Raw genomic sequence first — 18,284 nt, forward strand, 5'->3', positions numbered from 1 at the left:
TAAAAATCCCTAACATTCCACTATTTATGTTAAAATGTTATTATCCTGTATCTGTTTCTTGTCTAAAACTGTTTCAGACCAAGATTGTAGGGTTTGCTTCTGCAAGAACACCTGTATGTGAAAATCTTTGTTTCTAATTATTTGTGTAGTGGCTCGTTGTCGGGTTCAGTACTAACTCAACACATAACAGATGTTAAATGATTAATGCTTTTCCGCACTGACTTTTTCATTTTATGATTTGTTTAAAATTATTCTAAAAGTAAGTTTTGTGGGTCATATGTTTAAAAAAAAAAGGTCCAAAAACACTATTATCAAGTTCCCATAAAAATATATATGCCCCATGGAAATGTTCACCTCCCTAGCACTAGCACTATTGGTAGGCACTTTAGTGGTTTTGTGCTCAGTAATCTGATGTAGCAACATAATTGACAAAATTATTATGTATTGCAAAACACCGTTTCTAAAACTTCTAATAAAAGCTTACTTCTTGTAGATTAAAGATGATCATGTATAATAATATGTTAATGTCTTGCCAGGTATTAGACAATAACTATACACAAAGAGCAGCCCGTAAGGTTTGCCACTCTTTCAAAGGTAGAAGTGGAACTGTTAGTTAATGTACTGTTTTAGGTCAATAGTCGGTGGACAATGTAATCTCAACTCTGCTTCTATAATCCTCTACATCACAAAATAACACAATTCAAGCATCCCATACACAAACATTATCTCAGCATATCCTTGGTCAGCACAGGTTCTAAGTGCTTGTCTTTCTCAAACATCAAAAAAAAAAAATGGCATTGGCAATGAGCATCTTAGAAAGCAAAGAGATGCTGAGGATTTAATGGGCATGGGGACTTCTGCTCCCTGGAGGAGGGTCCTTCCATGATAACTCACTTTCACTGGAGAGTGCAGGTTTGAGCACTAATGCAATTCAGTAAACAAACACATTGAACAAAAATAATGTCTTTAGATTTATAATAATAACAATCCCCTTTAGTATGCTGCAGTGAATTAAGTGAAAGACAATGCCTGCTGCTGAGGGCATTATTGCTCAGAGAATCCATTCCTACTGTAATCGAGTGTAAAAGCTAAAATAACCCTTTACAGTTAACTTGTAAAATTCCTGTTGCAGATGTTCCTTTGACAAAGCATGTTAAGAAAATGTATATTTCAGATGGAAAATATTTTTTTTTTCTCCTTCAGGGTGTAGCATGTATTTAAGTTGTACCTACCCCTTCAAGTGGAATGATCGATATAAAAGAGCTGATGTGGCACATTTTTACACCTCTGAGTCCAGCGGTGTAACAGAATGCGGCAAGTGTAAATTACAGCCTATTAATCTTTTAAGTATGGGTTTTTATGATTTTTTTTTTTTTTTTTTTTTTTTTTTTTATTTGGACCCCATTGGTCAGTTCAAGGAAATTACAGGAGCCAATCTCCTTGCTGCTAACAGCATGCGTTTCCCATGTGATGCACCTTTTGTTTTTAATTAACAAAGTGCCATTTAAGATGCTGCTGCCCCTGGAGTCTAAACAGAAGTTCTGAGAAGAGTACACAGACGGTGTACAGGGCTTCCTGCAGTAGACCTCACACCATACTCACCTGAAGGGCCACTGGCTGTTAGTGATTCACCCACTTCAGGGACCAGGAGCTGAGCTGAGCTGAGCAGTAAGCGTGTCATTTCTGACTGAGGTAAGTCATTACTACATTAAATAGCAGGTACGGTTAAATATTTATCAGACAGCAGTCTTTCAATACTTTGTCATATGGCCATTATGCATATTTTTTTTTATGATTTTATAAATGTATTTCATTATTGATTTCAACCCCAATTCGTCAAGTTAACTGTTTTTAACAAATTGTCCTTTTTAAATAAAAAACGACACAATAACATTGAAGAAAAAGATGCTTGTAAAAACTAAGGAGTTTACAAGGGAGAGAGATAAAAGTTTATTTTCACAAGTACTTTTTGTGCTAAATACTAATTATGTAAATGAAAAGCCTTCAGCAGTACCAGGTTGATGGTTTCCTGCTTTTAAGATGTCCCTCAGAAAACAGTATATGTTTCTTGTAAAGTTTGTATATTTTTATATGTTTGACATACTTGTATGTTTTATTTGAAATATCATTGCAGTACTTCTGTATGTATATGGGGTTGCATCTTGGCCAGGCTATCCAGAGTTTAACATTTCCTAATTAAATACATTACAAATGCATATTCTACAATAGTCAATGACTCCCTCCAGTCCAAACTGTGTTAACTAGACATCTGTAGTGTAGGATACCCTGTCAGTAGTGACCGTTCTATTGATTAATCCCCATCACCAGGATGTAAATGCCACCTGTTTATACTAGACAACATTTACACATTTACCTCTTCAGGTTTGGTTGTATTTGATCATCTGTCCAGTGTTTGTGTGGGTAAGGTTTGAACTGGGTAGCACCTGCTAAGTTACAATACACATAATTATGTTCTGTGTAGGTGTATCTTGGCTTTTAAAAATAATAGTGGCTTCTAGCCATAATGGATGTGTAATTCATCCAAACTTTAAACAGTCAATTGCGCCTTTTGTCAAAATATTTGTCTACATGACTCTTGATTTGAGTTGCTCAAGGATAAGTAAGCTGATTCTTTAGAGCATTTTACAGCACTCAGTATTCACGAACAAACCCTCAAATAACAGGTTAATGCAATCCAGGAGAATTCCAAGGTATAGAATGATACAACATTGGGATCCAACTTATAATATATTTATAAACGTTTTACAATTCATTCCAATCTAGATTTACATGTCTATCTGACAACTTAATAGATTTTGCAACTGATATTGTGAAGTGCAATACTCAAGAATTGTGATTTCTTTTTTTAAAACAAAATAAGAGGCATTGCAAATTTAGAAACTATATAATTATGTAATAATTAGACGAATAGATTCTTTTTGCAGAGCTGTTACAGAAAAACATACAATAACATAAAAAATATAGACAGCTAAATGTGTGGCAAATGGGAACATAAGCATATGCACGACAGTAAATTGCACTCTGAACAGACAGCTTAATGTAATGTACAGTAGGTTTGTCAGTCATGTACAAAAATACTTTATCTCCAATAAAAACAAATGTTGATTCAGCTATTCATGAATAATGTTGTTTTTCATGGTATGTGTGTAAATTGTGCATTGTCTATTGATACTGCTTTAATTTAAACAGATGCTTTCTTTTTATTTTTTGGGATGTTAATAGATTATCTTCTGTTCACTAAAGTAAAAGATGTGCTATTGGGCACTTTACAGCTCATTAGCAGTATAGGCTGAATATATTTACAACCCTCAAGCTAATGAGTGAAACGCTTTCTAATAAAAACACATACATTCAAATGCTTTGCATCCTGTTTTTAATGTACATCATGTGCTGTTTATTTAAAATATCTGCATATATATAGAGAACTTGGTGATTATGTTAGTACATTAATCATTTTGAATCAATAAATGTTTTGATTGAATGCATCATATTGGGAGATCATTCAGTTATGAAAAGAATGTAACAAGAATACAGAAAGAGATCTGCCCCTCGTTTAAGTTTTAATCTTAAATGCTCTCCTGATGAAAAAGTAAAAACAAAACGTTGCTGAAAGAAATCCAGTTTAAATGATGGTGAAGATGCTTCAAGTTCGAGATTTTATAATTGCATATTACAAATTACTACAGTAATCATGAACATATTATTCTCTACACAGGTATTACACCGTATATGAAAAACATCATAGATCATTGTATTAGCCATAAGTGCCATGCACTGTAATAAGTGTACACTGTAATAGACTCATAAGTGATTTGACTTCACTTGTGTGGTGAAATAGCAGTGCTGAACAGATAGCGCTGCAACAAACAGAAGGATTGTGAAGTCTTCTGTGCAAATTTATTTCACTGACCTTCACTATGTTGTTGTATTCACAAAAATAATTTTAAAAAAGTGATTGTAAGTCATCTGTCTTTATGTGGGATAAATACTGCTTTGTGATAACATTGCTCTCATGCAGTTAAAGACATGTACTGTAATGTGTTTCCCTTAGTGTACTGAGGTCTTGAAAACATGGGGCGTGTCGAATGGAGAACCTGCTCCTTCATCCTAACGGGAATACTTCTGGCAATCTCTTTAATGCCCGGTGAGTTATTTTCTTTTAATACATGTATTGCTGTATTGTGGTTTCCGTTTTATAGTTTTCATTTTTCCTTCTATTAGCTGCAACCCCCGTTCCCCCCCAACAGTTTACAGTCCCCATATTCTAAAAGTGTTTAATAAGTGAATTGATTCATACTAAAGCAACATGCATACTGTGTATAGAGAGACATAATACTGCATAATATAGCTGATATCCACCTGTCAGTAACTGCTTCCTGCAAGTGGGCTTCCTGTCCACTCTGACCTTGAGTGGGGTGAAAAACAGCCTACACACAGAATTCTGTATGATATTTTTTGGCATATAAAGTTAAATAAGAATGATTGAACATCAGGAATGGAAATAAGAGTTTCACCCATTGCAGGTTTCAATACGAGGTTGATTAGCTACGATATATAGGTAACAAGTTCATGTGTGTCTTATTAAACTCCTAGTAAAGCCAGGAATGGATCGAACTGCTATGCAAGGGGAGTCTTATTACCCATCCCTGAAGAGTATAGCTTCCCTTAATGTTACATTTGATACAAACTATCAAATACAAATACATTTCAAATGGCTGTATCAGATTACACATTAGAACTGTAATATGTGTATTTCTACAACTGTAGAAATCCCTGTTAGACATGAATAGGACAAGCTTATCTCTGTAGTGTATTTATTATTTAAAACTGCAGATCATGCCACCAGTGCCAGTCTCGATTCTTCTCAATGCGCATTTCCCAGAAGGGGACCAGACCCTTAGCACAAGGTTGTTGGTCAAAGCCTAGAGTCCATTTCTGGATTCCCACTAGGTCATAGTCATCCTGCTTTCCTGTCAAACAGCTCGAATTGCGTATGCACTACATTAGTTACTGTATTCCTTGCCTAGAAACTAAGAAAGGGCTGTGGATATAGTTTACAACAGCATGTAACCAATTCCGAACAAGCCCTACACACACAAATTTAAAAAACAAAAGTAAATTAAAAGGTTTTAGAGAAAGAGAAGGCCTCAGTATCTCACGATTTTAAACTTGGCCTTAAGTTCCCATTGCGTTTAAAGATTAAAGGAATAACTTCAGAAAGAAGGGCCTCTTTTTCCATTAACATTAAGTGCCACATGTGCCCTTTCCCCATAAAAAAAATAATATTGAGGAAATACAGTACTACAAGCAGCTTCCAAGCTTGCCTGCTGTATCCTTCATTGAAATAGGCATGTTAAAATGTTATGGAAGCCTTAACAGTATTGTTACAAGTTAAAAGACGGTGTGCTTTTTTTGCCATAAACTTTAAGGGTAGCCACTGGTGGTATGGAACTATGGAAAACTTCTGAGTGGATATGGAAGACTTTTTACAAGGTATCCTTAATGGGCTCTGCCTTGGGCAGTCTGCCTTCTCTTTGTAGTTTTATAGGTGTTCTTCCAGTTAGGCACAGCAGCATCCACCCCCACTGATTGTGTTCAAAGCCCAGTAGTGTACAGTGTTTGAAGATTAATCCACACAACACCAGCTGTATTATTTTAAACACGGAAGAACCCGCTGGGTGCTCACAAGGGCTTATTAACAGGTAGGCTTTTTGTCCGCGTGAAGCCCAATCACATCTGTTTTATTTTTTTTAACCCACCTTTTTATTGAATTTCTTTTTTTCCTCACAGACTTTCTGGAAGGCAGCCCAATAGGCCAGCGCCAGAAAGGAGATGGTAAATATAGCGTGCTTGAAGTGTCATGCATAATAACTATCAGTGTTAAAGAAGGTATTCTGTTGCTGCCTTTTTCCCCCCAGGTTACATTAGCACAGGTATCATGGATGGTGTATTGAGATGAACATGTGGCTCTTCTTATGCAATCAGAATAAGCACATAGGCACAAAGCTGGCTTGATACTATCCTAAACTAATTTCTTTCAATTGATATTCCCTCTGTATACTTTAAGTTGAAGTGCACCTCCAAATGAACTCTGCTGTTCTATATAGAAATTTATTGATGTATGAAAACACATTTGAGTTTGCTAGTTCTTAGGATGTTGAATGCTTGCTAAATACAGCCAAATGCTTTGCGTCTCTTTACATTCAATACTGGGGCTGGAATACATTAACACCATTGATCAGCTACAGCTATAGCAGCACTAGAGATTGTAGTTTATTTCATGCTATGTGCTTTGCTTTCAACTTGTGAAACAGGATAAAGAGAATCCTAAGGTTTGCTTAGAGTCTTGTTGGGCTGTAGACTGTTGTCAACAACATAGGTTCACATTTAAGTGTAACTGGCAGTTTGTGCCAATTAAAAACTATAGCGGACCAGCTGTCTCTGAATACTTATTAAAAGGTGGCAATGCAGATAACGGCACTACAGTGTTAATGCATTGGTTCTGTTCTGTATTAAGGCAATGGTAGCACAATGGTACCACAATGGTATGTGTTTACATACCCGTGTTATGAACCACTACACAATGTTAGTCCTTTGAAATTCAGTAGTATCACATCAGTACTAGCTTCTGTGTCAGGACCGCTGTGCAACCTTGCTGCAAGCACTCATACATACTGTATAATAAAGAGTGAGTTGATTGTGAAAAGGACCCATATCTCTGCTCCATTTACAGAGGGAGACAATGAGAACATGAGTGAATCTGGATCCCCAAGCATGCTGAAAAAGCTGGTACGCTCTAGAAGAAACATCAACTGGTACAACCAGCATCCAGACTTCTGGAACTGGTACAAGTACTTCACTGACATTGGAAACCAAGAAGGAGTAAGTATTGGTGGTCCTGCATAACACTAAAGACACTTGTCCTACAGACTAACCTTTCAGCTTTCTGCCTTCCCTGCATGCTGTACAATAGCTGTCTTTATCGATGGACAATTATTTAAGCACTAACATCTCACACAGCTGTCTGCAGAACTTAACAGAATACAATTATCCAAGCAAGCCACTATCCCAGCCAGCAGACTTAGAGTCCCTGATTTAACTTTTCCATGATCTGCTAGTTGCTTGTCCTTTATAGGATCCCGAGATTCTGTATGACAGAGTAGTACATTGCTGAGGCATTTCTAACTAGCATTTGTAAGATGTAATTTTACTATGGGGCAGTGTGGTTCAGTGGTTAAAGTCCAGGGCTTGTAACCAGAAGGTCACCGGTTCAAATCCCACCTCTGCCACTGACTGACTCACTGTGTGATCCTGAGCAAGTGGCTTCACTTCCTTGTGCTCCGTCCTGCGGGTGAGGTGTTAAATCAATGTCCTATTGTAAGTGACTCTGCATATATTGCACAGTTCACAGCTACCTCTGTAAAGTACTTTTTGATGGTGGTCCACTATGAAAGGCACTATATAAAGATATTATTATTATATTTATATATCTGCCAAATAATTTTGCTGAATAATAGTTCTTTCTTGTCTTGGTTTGTTTGTTTTTTCCCTCAGGTGAATGAGCTGGACCGGGTCTACCTGAAATACCTGCAGAACCGGAATCGGGCTGAGGGCCAGCGCTCCTATGAGCATTATCTCCGCCACCTGGGCGAAGTCTATAAAACCTGTGCAAGTTCTGATGACCCAAACTGTGTCACGGACATGATTGCCCCGGCCAAACCAACCCCTGCCAAACCTGCCCCTATAAAGGGATGCGATCCGTACAGAGACCCCTACTGCCAGCTAGTTCGAGTAGCCCCAGCACCCATCAAAGCTCCTCTTTCTAACCATTACCAGCATTACCGGTCACCTGTGCCCTTCCTGTCTGCTCAGCAGGCAAGTGAGTTATCAAGGATTTGCAACCCCTCTGATGTTGAATGCTTGCAGTACCATCTCCGTGCTGCCTATGGCTACACATCAGAACCCAAAGCCCCAGCCCCGGCTCCATCATATGCTTACCTAGGGTATGATCCAAACAAAGCAGTGAAGAGGGAAGTCTACCACCGCTACCCAAACTGTGATCCCAAATACGACCCTTACTGTGTCCCAAATGGACCAATGAACCAAATGGCTGTCTCACCAAGCCGCTGTAACCCACTTTATGATAATAATTGCAACCCTCTCACCGCCTCTATGTTCTCCAGTCCCCCAAAACCTGAGTGCGACCCTTACTACGACCCCAGTTGCAGACAGGAATACAGGCCCAAGGATGAGCCGGCGTTAGACTCAGGCTGCGATCCTCGTTACGACCCATACTGCCGCAGTCCTGGCCCTGCTTATGGTGAATCTAGAGCGGAGCCTGAGCGCTATCCCATGACCCAGGGTAAGACAAAGGAAGGCTATGCCTGCTATGTGCATTACGATGAGGGGTGCTACCCTGTCCACAGTTCAAACCCATCCCATCAGAGCGCTGCAAGCACCTTGCAGGACTGTGACCCTTATGACCCAAGTTGCCCCCTCTATTACAGTGCTAACAACCCCATGAGGTCACCTCAGCCACAGAGCCCCTACCACAGTGCTAGTTCCCCTGAAGCTTACCACCCCCACGCTAACCCTGGTGGCTACAGAGAGGGCATAATCGAGCCGGACTCTGACTGCGACCCAGAGTATGACCCCAACTGCCGTCTCCGCAGGTACGAATCCAAACCCAACCCCCCTGCCCCAGAATCCCACCACGACGAGCCCCAAGCCAGTCATGACACCAGGGGGGATGAGGGTCCCAGCCATGACCAGCCTGACCAAGACCCATACAATAACTACACAGGGTACGAGCAGCAGCAGGAACCGAGAGACCAGAAACCAGATCACAGATATGATGAGGACTATCAGAAAAAGTAAAAACCTGTCACTATAAGCATGTGTTAAGCGAATATTAATGCTTCAGCAGTACAGGGTATTGATTTGGAAAGCACATTTGAGTAAGACCTCGTACTCATGCAAGTGCTGAGCTCTGAAGTTTTAGAGTTATGATTCGGTGGGGGAAAGGGGACACAGAAAACGAACAATCTAACATTTAAAGTTTTATGCAAATGTCCATGTGAAATTAGTTTGTAAAATGTCCATGCGCAAATCAGCATATGGTTTCTGTAGTAAAAACCTGTGTAATCTGTGATTCTAGTGTACTTGAATATGGGTTACTGGCATAGCTAGACTGCGTGTATTTGCTATTTGTCAATTTCCTGTGTATTGTGACAGTGTGTCTCTCAAAGAATATTTAATAACATGTTTTCATAGTTTTGCTTAAATATGCATTTATGAACATCAAAACTGTTATGGTGTTAAGATTTTTTTTAGAATGTTCCAATAAAAGCTTTGAATGAAACTCTAATTGCAATCTATTTCTTCCACTGAATAATTACACCTGTAATTTAACATAGTGAGAGGAGAGAAATCACAATATGTGAGGCTTTCCATATGGTATGTACACAATATTATAAAAGGATCATTTTTTTTTTTCTCAGGGAGGTACACTTCAAAGGAAAATGCAAACCTGTAAAAGGACACTTTTCCACTATAACCAGTGGTAACAACATTAGAAATAACAATTCACACAGCATACTTTAAATATGGTCTGCTTTATCACTCCATATCCTCCACCTTGTCTGAAAGAGCAGAAGAGGTGTCCAATTCAATTTTCAACCCACTTCTCTGCTACAATTGGTACTCTCAGTTTGCATATGAATACAGCAAACTGTTTTCTAACCTACTCATACTACATATCCTGAATAGACTGCTTTTATTCCTAATATTTCACATTACATCTGCAACCCTACACAGAAATAATTTCAAGCATACACACTTAGGTTGGCTATGATGTTCTGTGGTCATGACAGAATATAATTTGTGGCAGCAGCACCTCATCCATTTTCTGCAAGAATGTGAGGAATACGAAGAGGCTATTCAGCCAATGAAGACTTGTACCTTCAGTGCACCATCTCCCCTGGGGAGGAGTTGATAAAGTTATTGCTTGTTGGGTGGCCCCATTCTTTAAACCTATATCTTTGTACCTCACCAGAAAGACTATTTTACACATTTAATATTCTAGGAAAAAGTGACTGAGGACAGACTATTGAAGCTGTGGCACAAGAAGTGATTAAGTATCAGAAAGCAGTTATTTATACATTCAAAACTATAGTGGAATATAGAAACACTGGCATGCATTGCTTATTAAGAGAAGTAAGCAATTAGTCTTTGTGTTATTATTTTGGTTCTGCAAATGAAAAGTCGAGGGTTCACAACACAGATTACAAGTAGACATAATACAGGAAGAGATATTTGAGCTTTAAGACATACTGTGTTTCAACCCTGCCCTGTATAACCCCCCTGCTGCCATTGCCATTGTGTGGTGAGCTTTAGAAGAAATGACTTCAATTGAAACAGAAAACGAGTACGATAGATACTGTAATTGGTTTGATTGTGACGATAAAACATTCACATAAAGGTTAATCTGTAGTATAAAATATTTTATGCAATACATTTTACATCCTCTAGTGTAGTAAAACAAGGCCATTTAGCACATATATATAAATATATATATATATATATATATATATATATATATATATATATATATATATATATATATATTCTACTGTACATTTTCTTACCTCAAGTCACTGCTAAAGGTAACACTATGCATGCTTCAGATACAATCTAGTGCTACAAAATCCACAGTTTAACTATTCATGAATGGCTCATTGGGTCTTCCACAATCTAATCGTTAAATATAATTGACACTGAAATGCACTGACAATATCTCAGGCACATTCACAGCCTCAGTGAACAAGCTGTGTGTGGAAGTAAGCATTTTCTTCTTCGGTAACACTATAAGAAACACAGACACTTTGGCTGGTGTATTGACTTGCTGAAATGTTTATCTACCGGTACTTAGATTCCTATAGTTTTACTTTACAATTCTGACTGAGCGTTTTAAAGTTTTGAATGATTTACAAGCCTTTTCTTCTGCTAGCGTTGGCTTTTAATCCTCACTGCTATTACCAGGCTAACAGGGGGACCTGGAGTTCCAGACAGAACGGACTCCACAGGGAGCAAGACCTGCAATACTTCCAGACGCCACACACACACACACACACACACACACACACACACACACACACACTCCAGTCAGCAAATCCCAACAAGTTATTTTAGCACAGAAGCAGAGCACTGTTTTATTCATCCACTACCTCAGATACAGATGTTACAGTTTCATTTAGTTCTGCTAAATAGCACAAAGAAATGTACTAGGTCAACGGGTGCTATAAATCAGTCATCACTTTCAACCAAAACAGCTTTTCTAAAATTTAAGCAAGTTTTATTGAATCGCTCAAGGTGGTTTTCCTGAGTTTGCCCAAGCTATTGTTTATAGGCTAATGTAACAGGCACAGCTGTTTTTTTTCTGCTCATATGTATTCTTGCACTGTATGTGTACAGCTATGGCCAAATGTTTTGCATCACTTTCTAAAATTAACTAATTTTGTTTCATAAAGTCAAATGAAACCTGCTAAATAATGTTACGTTAACATATTGAATTACATTTCCATATACTTGACAAAACTGACAAAAATGTTAAAATGTTACATTTCAAAATCTAACATGAAATGCTGTAATACTATTATGGCTTCTGGTAGACTAGTGCTATATAATTTTGTTCATAGTTTTTTTTTATTTTTTATTATGTGTCAGTTCTAAAATTCTAGGTGATGCAAAACTTGTAGTCGTAGCTGTATTGTATGTTCTACAGTATTTTTATTTCACCTCATTGATGTTTGTCAAAACTATTTAGCTTTCACTTTAATCACATATTTCACTGCATTGACCAGTCTATTTTTTAATTTATTTTTTTTGTTTACTTTTTTTAATTCCTGATACCGGTACAAAGTATACCGTGTCCATTTATACCATAGACAGTGTTGGAGAAGTTACTTTTAAAAAGTAATCTGTTTCAGTTATAAATAAACAAAACTGTAACTAGCTACAGTTACAAATAGTTACTCCCCAGGCACAGTTTACATTTTACAGAGATGTGTTTTTTGGGCAGGCTGCAGTCTTCATATACTTTGAAGAACCAGCTATCAAACCCCCTTGTTCCCTCCCCTGACATCAGTTTCTAGCAAGATGATATGAAAAGCGCCTTCATGTGACATGTATGGCATGACCTGCTCTGTTGAAGTGCTTTCTGCCATGTTATGCATTAGCTATAGTCCTTTGTTTTTTGTTTTTTTAAATGTAACTGAAAGTAACTGCCGGTACTTTCTAACTGAGATGTTTCAGTCAGGTGATCATTACTGTAGGTGCCCATTCTAAAAGTTGGTTCATAACAGTCTCCCTTGAATCAGATAGCGAGACTAGAAATCAATTTTAGTGTGACTAAAGTAGGAACCAGCCTTTTTTTTACCACTTATAAAACTTTGCCATATAAAAACATAGCAATGCATAATAAAGCATAGCGAAAGCCTAGTAAAGCATAGGTAAGCATTGTAAAGCCAGAGCGGTATTGTAAAGCATATTAAAAAACACGACAAGCCATGGTAAACATGCAAAGAATAACCAGGAAAAAACAGCAACATTACTTTTATAGGGGACATAGCAAAGGTACCAGATTGCATCCCTTGATCTACAGCATTGTATTTGAAATATGAGCATAACCTGAATTAACATGAAAAACAAACAAACAAAAGAATATAAATGGGTGACCGGTAATAATGCAAATAAAGTGGTTAGCACTCCTTTAATTATCCAACATATTGCACCTGCAATGTTAATTAACTGGATAATCCTTCATATACATTGCTGCGCAAAAGTCTTAGACATGTTGCATGTTTCTACTCTGATGCATTATGAGCAACAACAATTTATTCAAAGCCTCCACTAGTGTTTTCTACTATTATAACAACCTTGACTTGCATAAAGAAGGAAAAACATTGAGTGAAATAGCTCGCATCACTTGATTTTCAAGGTGTGGTATCCGAAGCATAATCAACAAGTACAGAGAAACATCACCTGTAATTGACAAACCCAGGACTGGAAGATCCAAAAAGCTGTCTAACAAGGATGAGCAATACTTGAAGATAATATCCTTAAGGAATAGAAAGAGGACAAGCGTTGAATTGACAACAGAACTGACAGAAGGCACAGGTGTCGTTGTCCATCTATCAACAGTCCAAAGCACCTTTGACCATTGTTCCATAGAGTCCAATTTCTGTGTTCTTGTGCATATTTTAGCCTTTTAGTTTTGTTCCACTTTCTTACCAGAGATATTCTTACTGCAACACATCCTTCAAGTCCTGATTTCAAGAGTGACCTTCATACTGTTGATTTGATGGAAAATGACATCTGTGCCTTCTGCCAGTTTTGTGCTTCCTGCAAGTCAAGGTTGTTATAATAGTAGAAAACACTAGTGGAGGCTTTGAGTAAATTGTTGATGCTCATAATCCATCAGAGTAGAAAAAAATGCAACATGTCTAAGACTTTTGCACAGCAGTGTAAATAAAAAAAAAATGAAACCCATTCTGGTATCTTTTTCTCTATGACTACACATGATGGTCGTGGTGCAAGGTTCTCCATTAATTTAATCAACCCTATGTTCACTGGTCACTATGAGCTTCCCTTGACCATAAATTATTCCACTTGAATACGTCTTAGACATTTACAATGTAGTTGCAGCTGTCCAACTGTATTTCTGTCAGCACCTGAAGCACTGTTACCAGCAAGGTGAGCTATACCGGGAGTAGGTCAGGTGAGTCAATTATGGAGTATGAAGTAACCACATGCCTAGAGTCATAACGACTACCTTTAATGAACTATAAGAATCTTTGTACATGTCAACGCTTATGGGACAGTTATAGGTATTATAGAAATTGTAGGTAGGATGTCATCTTGTAGAGGAGCACATTCTTACAAGAAACATGATTTACACCTTTTGGGTTGATTCGTTTTATGTAAAATAACCTACAGTTCTTCATTTATTGTGTTTGTGATCATACTGAGGTTTCTGATTTCGCCTCGCTTCAAGCTTGTCTTAATTATCCTAAATGCTGTGACTAAAGAGCCTTCTTCATTCCAGTCAAACTATGCAGTGACCATTCAACCCAGTCCCATCTATTCACAGTATAGAGCAAGGGCCGGTAAAAGCAGCTTTTGAGAAAAAATAATATAAGTTTGCAAGAACATGAATACTGAAGGGTACAGCTTGCCATTGGTCACCACTGGAGACCCGAGTTTGAGTGATATTCCAAACACAGTTACATTTTTGCATATATCTAAAGAGCCACTTATGGTTAGGACATTCTTTAGCACATGTTGTTGAGTGCCTCAGACTCTGGATACAGACATGCCTTTACGTATGCATGTCACATTTGATTTTTACATCCAGAGATCTACGTTGTATGACACTGACAGCTCCCATTTTGAATTTACAGTAATGGTGGGAGATGCATGTCAGTAACTTGTTTTGGTGATTTTTATGGTTATCTGATGTGGAGGTATAGAGAAAAATACCAAAATGGCTTTAATTTATTTATTCAGAATTAGGATTATCTGATTGATTTTAGCATTAACTAGTAGAATTGTTAGAATAATTCTGCTATATAAATGAAATGTGTACGGAAGGTGTTGTGCATTAAAGATACTCAGAAAGCCTGCAGGATTGTGGATCTCCAGGACCAGGGTTGGCCTCCCTTGCAGTAATGCTTTATTATAAAAAAATAAAAATACAATTCTACAAAACAACACGAAGAAATATGCATTCTGAGAATTAATGGAATTTCCAATCGTATATCTTCCTGAATCCTCTGTGAAAAAATGTGTGCACTGAAACCATCTTTTGCAGAGAAATTTGTAACCTGAGCTGTCTGCATCTTTTTTTATGGATGCTCAAAATGCAGTATGTAGGCTTTGAGCACCCTCTGTTGAATAGAAAAAGAAGTACATTGTCACGAATAAATCTAAAACCTGTCTTCCCTCGTACAAGGTGCGATCACCTTTTTTGAGTGAAAGGTGTATGCGGCAGAGATAGATGTCTCTTTGATAGAAACAGTTTACTTTATTTGAAGTCTTCCCACTGATGATGGGAATGGGAATGTAGAGATGGAAGCTCTGCTAACAAGATTTAAGTTTTTGCAGGTATCAGGCTTTTAAAGACACACCTGTGGTGGCTTTGACAAACTCACTGAGAACAGAAACTGATCATACTGTAAGATGGGCACATTTGGGTAAACTGGAATGCGAAGAAGGTATTCCTGCTAGACGTATCCAGGTATTTTGCAGGTATCATGTGGAGGCTAATGTCCTTCATACCTGTGATATGAGAAGATGGCTACCTTATCCTGCCGTGGCTTTCACAGCACCACTCAGAGCTGAACCAGACAGAGAGGCTCAATCCTGCTGGAGCAGGGCTGACTTGCTTGACATCAGTGGGATAATCTAAGATTATAAATGTATTATGCTATATTCTTTGTGTTAGTTTACAATAATATACTATGATGTATCTTGTTATTAATCTACTGTATTATTGTTTGAAATATTATTTGTAACCAGTAACAATATTATTAGTGGAATTGGATGGAGGCTGTGTAAAGTGGTTCTTTGATAGAAACTCCTTTTGAAGTTCGTGGCCTCTCTCTTATCAAGAGGTAGGATCTCTAAAATATACATGGAGCCTTCTTAGCATTCCAATCCAGTAAAGGTAAGTAAAATGAAAATAACCCAAATAGTGTAAGGACAGTTAGAATTGAATTAAAAGAAATCATGGTTTGTGATTTTACTGTAAGGTAGAACAATATGAAGTGTATTAGTAGAAAGTTTATAATAATTTGTAACTCAGAGAATATTGTGCAGAAATTAACTTAAAGTAAGAATGTTAGTCAAAATAGAGAGGTACCAGTCTGTGTCAGGCATACCGCAACCTTGCAAAAGAGAAGGTAATTAAACTTGGTAACCCTTGCTCATAGTACCAGGCAGGAAGTGACGTTTGGGGGTTTGGAATCCAAGGTTTATATAATGAGTGATCTATTACAAATAAGAAATATCTCTTGGAACAAATGAGGGGGGCTATAGCATAGGACCATGGTATGCCATACATCTGAGAAGATGCTTACAAAAGAGTCTTCTATCAATGATGGATGACCTTGATAGAGAAGCAGGTGGTTCAGAATTTGCCTGAACAGGATTTTTGTAAAAGAAACAGAGAGAAGTCACTTTTAGTTTAAAGCACTGAATGGCTAAAATGTTATATTTTGATTATGTTCCTGATAGACTGAATTTAAGTGAGAATGCTTGAATATATAGTTGCCTGCTTAAGAAGTTTGCTATGAGTCTTCTACCAGCCTCTATCCAATATATTTTAGTTAATTGTTAAACGACATCTATGCATGTAACAAAGCCAACCAAATAAGGGGAATGTATTTTGATGTTAAAAGGGACATCTATATATTTTTTGACTTAGGATTGGGATAATTACACAGATATATATTATATATTAAACAATCACATCTTTCTATGTATTTTTATATACTTGTACTGTATTCACATGTATGCTGTGTTCAGGAACTCTCTGGTACTAAGAAAAAATACATAAGTTCAAAAGTTCACTATTACATATTTTGGATATGTAGGAGAAGTCGACTAGGGTATGATGGCTAATTAATCTTATGAAGGGAGCTACCGGGTGTTTTAAAAATGTTATTCACTTGAAGGACATGCGCTGTTGAGGCTGATTAATGTTCATAACTTAACTGAGACTTCTGACGCAAGAAGCGAGGCAAAAACTCTATAAAAACCGAGGTAAAATCTTAGTCAAGTATCACCAACTTGCCAACTATAAGTTGTGTGGTCCATCCTCTGAAGATCTCTGATCGAGCTGATTGCTGTTGGGGTCCTGTTCAGAAGTCTTTGCTTTTGAAGACAGTTCCTGTCCTTACCTTATACTCTACACTTCCATATATAATTGGGAGGTAAGAACTAGTTGGAATATATCTCTCTCCTATATTGATGCATTGCTATAAGGTATATGACTTAGTCTATGAGAGTGTTATAATGGATGTTTTAGGACTTAGTGGTGGGCGTCTTTAGTTTTATGCATGCGTAGCCTTAGAGCAAAACATGTTGTAACCATACAATGTATTTGAAGTATTAATGCTAACAACTGTTAAGCCACTGGACTGCCCAGATTGTCTGTGAGCTGGGATTACCACCTGGAAGTTGGTTACTTATTCCCAGTTCCTTATTTGCGATGTAGTTGACAAAGCAGCATGTCCTTTTTCTGTGTGTGTGTTTTAACTCTTGATCAATTAATATATTGCTACTATTTAAAAAATAATCGCTCCTTCTTTAAAAAAAATAAAAACGAAAATATTAATAACAAATCCGTATCAGCAGCATAGCGCTATATTACCCGCTTGTTTCGCCCCATTCACCCCCCTTAGACGCATTGCTCACTAAATAATGAGGTATCCCTAGATAGGTTATCATCCCCTCTTTGCAAAAACACTAAAGATTTTAGTGAGCAAGCCGTACCCCACGAACAGCAGCACCCCAAAATGTAGCCCATTATAACCTATACAGAACGCATGGGGACGTCTTTTGATGCCCCATTCACCCCCCTTAGACGGCTTGCTCACTAAATATTGAGGTATCCCTAGATAGGTTATAACCCCCTCTTTGCAAAAACACTAAAGATTTTAGTGAGCAAGCCGTACCCCACGATCAGCAGCACCCCAAAGTGTAGCCCATTATAACCTATACAGAATTCATGGGGGTACGTCTTTGGATGACCAATTTACCCCCTTAGACGGCTTGCTCACTAAATATCGAGGTATCCCTAGATAGGGTATAACCCCCTCTTTGTAAAAACACAAAAGATTTTAGTGAGCAAGCCGTACCCCACGATCAGCAGCACCCCAAAGTGTAGGCCATTCTAACCTATACAGAACGTATGGGGGCACGTCTTTGGATGACCTGTGTACCCCCTTAGATGCCTTGCTCACTAAATATTGAATTATCCCTAGATAGGTTACCTATCTAGGGATACCGAGATATATATATATATATATATATATATATATATATATATATATATATATATATATATATAAAAAGAGTATGTGCAAATCTGACATCATGATTGTGAGGTTTTGTGTTCCACCGCTTTTGTGTTATATCTGATCTACTATACACATAAAAAAAACTGCATTAGTTAAGGTCCATTTTACAGTATTTACAATTCA

The 18,284-nt window shown here is 37.6% G+C and overlaps 1 protein-coding gene across 1 annotated transcript; it reads left to right on the forward strand.

The window, feature by feature from the left end:
- The first annotated feature begins 103 nt into the window (after nucleotides 1–103).
- Nucleotides 104–9,382, forward strand: LOC117422867 (uncharacterized). Its single transcript, XM_034038073.3, has 5 exons — nucleotides 104–1,692; nucleotides 4,073–4,165; nucleotides 5,812–5,856; nucleotides 6,755–6,903; nucleotides 7,576–9,382. The coding sequence occupies exons 2-5, from the start codon at nucleotides 4,093–4,095 to the stop codon at nucleotides 8,896–8,898; spliced, it is 1,590 nt and encodes a 529-aa protein (XP_033893964.3). The 5' UTR covers nucleotides 104–1,692; nucleotides 4,073–4,092; the 3' UTR covers nucleotides 8,899–9,382.
- Nucleotides 9,383–18,284: the final 8,902 nt, after the last annotated feature.

The sequence above is a fragment of the Acipenser ruthenus genome, chromosome 17, assembly GCF_902713425.1.
Source record: "Acipenser ruthenus chromosome 17, fAciRut3.2 maternal haplotype, whole genome shotgun sequence".
Classification (NCBI taxonomy): Eukaryota; Metazoa; Chordata; class Actinopteri; order Acipenseriformes; family Acipenseridae; genus Acipenser; species Acipenser ruthenus.